General features: G+C 37.3%; 1 protein-coding gene across 1 annotated transcript; it reads left to right on the plus strand.

Annotated features, from left to right (window-relative positions):
- Window positions 1-245: 245 nt before the first annotated feature.
- On the plus strand, window positions 246-5,575 carry LOC131871504 (putative multidrug resistance protein). The gene is made up of 8 exons (XM_059215985.1): window positions 246-669; window positions 760-814; window positions 900-1,078; window positions 1,207-1,664; window positions 1,745-2,285; window positions 2,843-3,718; window positions 3,807-4,804; window positions 4,881-5,575. The coding sequence occupies exons 1-8, from the start codon at window positions 367-369 to the stop codon at window positions 5,257-5,259; spliced, it is 3,789 nt and encodes a 1,262-aa protein (XP_059071968.1). The 5' UTR covers window positions 246-366; the 3' UTR covers window positions 5,260-5,575.
- The last annotated feature ends 380 nt before the right edge of the window (window positions 5,576-5,955 follow it).

Raw genomic sequence — 5,955 nt, forward strand, 5'->3', positions numbered from 1 at the left:
CAAATGGGAGAGATGTCTGGTGAGCAAAGAGGGATTCAAAGTTGCTATAAAAGGACACCTACTAGAACAGTCGGTTGCAAAAAAATAATATATAACTGTAAGTTTATTCAAATTAACAAGGCGATAAGATTTCAAAATCCCTTCTTTATTTTTTTTTGTCTCCCGGTACATGATTCTTTTTTTCTGTTCAAGTTGGTAATTTTATTCCATTGCGATATTTGTGATCTTGATGTGAATAAATAGCTGTTTTCTATTTAGTTTGAACATGGAAGCTATCCCGTTATAGCTATTATTTGTGGAAGTGAAAAATTGAGGTTGATGATGCATTTGAAACGGAGTATGATCACCTTGTCATAGCTGTTATATATGCTGGCTAAAATTCCCGATTCAAAAGGAATTTTGCATTGTTTGTTTGTTACAGCCATGGCTAGAGTTGCTTTTAACAGAAATAGCCGTTCAGATGATTTACTAGCTCGGAAAATGGACATCTGGAAAGTTTTCAAATATATAGATTATATTGATATGTTGACAATGGCATTGGGAACTTTGGGTTCCATTGCAGACGGATTATCTGTACCTGCTACATGGATCATATGGGGAAGATTATCCAATACTCTAGGATATGGTTCATCTCAGAAAAATGGTGAATTTATCACCAAAATGAACATGGTAAAATGTTTGGCAATATAGAATTTGATTGCTTCTACCTTTTTAGCATTAGCAGCTAGATTATAATCATCTTTGCTGTGGCTGGTGCAGGGAGTTATGCATATCGTGTTTGTGGCTGCTGCAGTATGGATTGCAGCATTCATAGGTGCTGTTTCTGTCTATACTGTGATAGAATTTAAGTGTTTTTGTCGGTCAGTGATATTAAGAGCATTGGCTGTGCTGCTTTTCAGAGGCTTTCTTCTGGACTAGGACTGGAGAAAGACAGGCATCTCGACTGAGAAGAAAATATTTAAGAGCTGTGTTGAGACAAGATGCCCAATTTTTCGACACAAGAGGCATAAGCACGGCCGAGGTGGTTAATGCTGTTACCAATGATACTCTTCTCATCCAAGACGTCCTCACTGAAAAGGTTCATAGATTTTACAAGCATTTCTCGTTTATTCACATAAACTTTGATATGTCGTGATGCACCTTGTTTCTCTAATGCTTATTTCCACTGTTTTTTAATGCTGATGTTGACAATTATTTCCTTTTCAGACTCCATTTTTTATCAAGAATGTAACAACTTTTATTGGTTCCTACGCTGTTAGCTTTTACTTGTCATGGAAGCTGACTTTAGTGGCCTTTCCATTAGTCACACTACTGATCACCCCGGCATTCATTTATGGTAAGATTCTAATGAGGCTGGCCAGGGATACGCATGCACAAAATAATAGGGCCAGTACAATTGTAGAGCAAGCACTCTCCTCCATCAGGACTGTGTATTCATTCGTGGGAGAGGATAGTCTAATCAACAAATATTCATCTGTACTCGATACAATTGTAAAGCAGGGTCTTAAGCAAGGTCTAGCGAAAGGTTTAGTTATTGGAAACAATGGATTTACTTTTGTTATATGGGCTTTTATGGCATGGCGTGGGAGCGGCTTGGTCATATCTCATGCTGTATCACCAGGAATAGTTCTGGCAATCGGCCTGCTTATAACTCACGGTGGAATGTATGTATCGATTTTTTCCAAAACATTTTATGTTGAGAATTTTTTATTTTCCTGTTTGAAATTGTTGATTTGGACTACAGGGCTTTGGCGATGGCACTTCCCAATCTCAAGTACTTTTCAGAGGCAGCCATTGCTGCATTTCACATCTCCGAAATGATCGATAGAGTACCAGAGATCGATCAAGCAGAGCAAGCGGGGAATGTACTGGAAAAGGTATATGGCGAAATCCAATTCAGAAATGTACAATTCACATATCCTTCTCGACCAGACACTCGGATATTTAGAAATTTCTCCCTAATTGTTCCTGCTGGACAAACTATGGCTCTGGTTGGAGCAAGCGGATCAGGAAAATCCACAGCAATTTTGTTATTAGAACGTTTCTATGATCCAACTGCAGGGGAGATTCTTCTCGACAGAGTGAACATTCAAGACTTGCAACTGAAATGGCTGCGCAACCAAATCGGTCTGGTAAGTCAAGAGCCAACCCTGTTTGCTACCTCTATTCGAGAGAATATATTGTTTGGGAAAGAGAATGCTACCATGGATGAAATCACCACTGCTGCAATGGCTGCTAATGCCCACAATTTTATTAATCAACTACCACAAGGATACGATACACAGGTAATTTTTACATGTTTAAAATACAGTTGCATTATAGAGATGAAATAAAATAAAGAGCTATGGAAGACCATGTAGGATCTTTGTGGCAGAAAGATTAAAATGTTACCCCTTAAAATCATCTTATCTGCAGAATTGTTATAGAAGTTCTATTATTTCATGAAGCTCAACAGAGTGTTTAATTGTCCCATCTCTAGCCTGTTTTTCCTCCTTTACTTTGACCGACTCTTTTATTCTTCCATGTCTGTTCTTAGAGTTCTGTCCTTTTAGCTTACCTAATCTCAGAATGCTTCTGCATAGAAATTTCCTTCAAAGTATATTTTCCGTGCGTTCTACTATCTTTGACAGCTATTGTTTAATTCCTTAATTCATCTCTTCTCAATTCGTATTATCACGTTACTCCTTAGTCCTTCCAAGAAGCACATATGACCTGTTTAAGCTAACAATTATCCATTAAAATTCCTCCTTTCAAACAAAAAATATGTTTTAGCTTCTATTATTTTTATGAAATCAGTTCATGCAGCTGATAATTTTGCTTGATATTCTTCTTTATATTACAGGTAGGAGAACGGGGCGTCCAGATGTCTGGAGGGCAAAAGCAGCGGATAGCCATTGCTCGGACACTGCTGAAAAACCCTCCAATAATGCTGTTGGATGAAGCCACTAGTGCTCTGGATGCAGAATCAGAGCGCATTGTCCAGGATGCTCTTGATAAAGCTTCTACAGGACGTACAACTATTATTGTGGCACATCATCTCTCCATAGTGAAAGCTGTAGACATAATTGCAGTAGTACAAGATGGTTGTGTTATTGAGTCGGGCGGACACCTGGAGCTGATCCAAAATCCAAATGGCAAGTACGCATCTCTCATTCACTTACAACAGCAAACGATCAAAAAACAAACTATTGACAACAATACCTCTATACCAATTTTGAGAGGAAGCAGATGGGATCTTGAGAACATGTCAGATATTTTAGATGAACATGGAAGTTCTTTTTCTACATTAGAAAAAGAAGAAAAGGTCAAAGTTTCAGATAAAACTCGATCTCCATCCTTTTGCTTAATGTTTGCAATGAACTCTCCAGAATGGAAGAATGCTGTAGTGGGGTGCCTTGGTGCCATTGGCTACGGAGCCCTGAATCCATCATATTCTATTACTGTGGCAAGCATGCTATCGGTCCTATTTTTAGACAATCATGATGAAATAAGGGGCAAAATAAGAAGTTACTGCATTATTTTTGTAGCATTGACAGTGTGGTCCTTCCTAGCAAATGTGATCGAACATTATAACTTTGCAGTCATGGGAGAGTTCTTAACCAGAAGAGTTCGTATGAAAATGCTGTCAAAAATTTTAACCTTTGAAGTAGGATGGTTTGATATGAAAGAAAATTCAAGTGGAGCTGTTTGTTCCAGCCTATCAAAGGAAGCTAATATGGCAAGTATTCCATTGATAAATTAAAATAGAATCTTTATTTATAGAAGAAATATAGTATTCTTGATTAAATTCTTCTATTGCTATGCAGATGAGATCCTTGGTGGGAGATCGCTTGTCACTTATGGTGGAAAGTCTATCAGCAGTGGTTATAGCCTGCATTGTTTCACTAGTTGTTTCCTGGCGTTTTGCCATTGTGTTAATTGCCACACAACCTGTACAGATCTACTGCCACTACACGAAAAGGGTTCTACTTAAGCAACTTTCAAGGAAGTCTAGCAAAGCCCAGAACCAATCCAGCCAAGTGGCCACAGAATGTGTTGTAAACCATAGAACCATTGCAGCTTTCTGTGGTGAAGAAAGAATTCTCCGGCTCTTTGAATCCACTCAAAAAGAGCCTCACAAAGAGATCAAGAGACAATCATGGTATGCAGGATTGGTTCTTGGAACATGTGAATTTATCCATACATCCCAAGGGGCTTTAGGATTTTGGTATGGAGGGAAGCTTAGACATCAAGGATATTTAAGTTTCCATGCATTTTTAACCTGCATAGGAATCATGGGAAGAATTGGGCGGATTATAGCAGATGCTGGAAGCATGACTTCAGACATAGCCAAGGGTGCGGATGCTGTGAAATCTATATTTGTGATCTTGGATAGAAATAGTTCCATAAATGCAGAAGATATTGGAGGATTTAAACCAGATAAAATTGATGGCAATGTTGAATTAAGAAATGTAGATTTTTCTTATCCTGCTCGTCCCAATGTTATTGTATTAAGAGATTTCTGTCTTGAAATCAAAGCAGGAAGCAGTGTGGCTCTGGTTGGCAAAAGCGGGTGTGGGAAGTCCACCATTATTGAACTCCTGGAGAGATTCTATGATCCTATCAAAGGACTAGTTTTAATAGATGATAAAGACATTAAAGCATTCAATATGAGGTACTTGAGACATTTTATAGGTCTGGTAGGGCAAGAGCCAAGTTTGTTCGCAGGGAGTATTAGAGATAACATTCTGTATGGTAAGGAAGATGCAACCGAGGCAGAGGTGATTGAGGCCGCGATGGCTGCTAATGCCCATGGATTTATATGGTGAGTGAAATACTTTAACTTGAACATTATTTTCCTTTTTTTTGGAACATATGTAATGTTATTAATATTGTTTCAGTCATTTGGAGAATGGATATGATACAAATACAGGTGATAGAGGACTGCAGTTGTCTGGTGGGCAGAAGCAACGGATAGCCATAGCAAGGGCAATAATAAAAAATCCAAGCATCTTACTTCTGGACGAGGCAACTAGTGCATTGGATCTTCAATCAGAGAAAATGGTTCAGGAAGCGCTAGATCGAGTTATGGTGGGAAGAACAAGCATAGTTATAGCTCATAGATTGAGCACAATTCAAAACTCTGACTGCATAGCAGTTATTGAGGATGGAAAGATTGTTGAGCAGGGCAGTCATCCTGTTTTGATGAGTAAAGGTGAAAAAAGTGAGTACTTTAGACTTATCAAGCTCCAAGAACGCAATAATTCCATATCGTCTTGAAATTGGTTTTTATTGCTTGCAAAAAAACAGATTGTCTGAATCTGTTTGAATCTATTATTTTCAAACTTTTTATGAACTAATTTCTTATAATGATTTGCAAAAGAAAAATTACTAGCCCACTCCTCCAATATGTGCTGATGTGCTCAGCCATTAAGCTTGTATATGCTAGTGGCAACAGAGGCACATGCCTTTTATATTTGTTTTTGTTATATATATCAGGGGATATGCAACATCTTAATCTCAAACAGTACAGTTTGAGCTTAATAAGCTTTATTATTCAATAACAACATCCAGAATTAATCCCTGGCATTTTCAAGATGTTCAAAACAATGTTTTTGTAATTGAAATATCAGATAGTTCTTAAACATTATTGTTAGTCTATAGTACAATTTTATAGATGGATACATAGCAATAAATGATGCTTTTTAATTATACATTGAAGGGTCTCATAATATTTTTTGTTTGCTGAAAAACAGTCCATCTTCAAAAGAAAACATGTTTTCAGCTGTACGAAAAGTATGCTAGCTAAACATTTTAGTTGATACAATCAATTGAGGAAATTATCTTCCCACTCGAAATAGATCTTTTAAGATTAAAATACATTGACTATTTAGTCAAATTGTTGTCCAATCTCTTTTAACAACAAAATATTGGGTTAATGTAAAGTCAATCGTTTCAAATTCTTTTCAGAAATTT

This window comes from Cryptomeria japonica, unplaced genomic scaffold (genome assembly GCF_030272615.1).
Source record: "Cryptomeria japonica unplaced genomic scaffold, Sugi_1.0 HiC_scaffold_415, whole genome shotgun sequence".
Classification (NCBI taxonomy): Eukaryota; Viridiplantae; Streptophyta; class Pinopsida; order Cupressales; family Cupressaceae; genus Cryptomeria; species Cryptomeria japonica.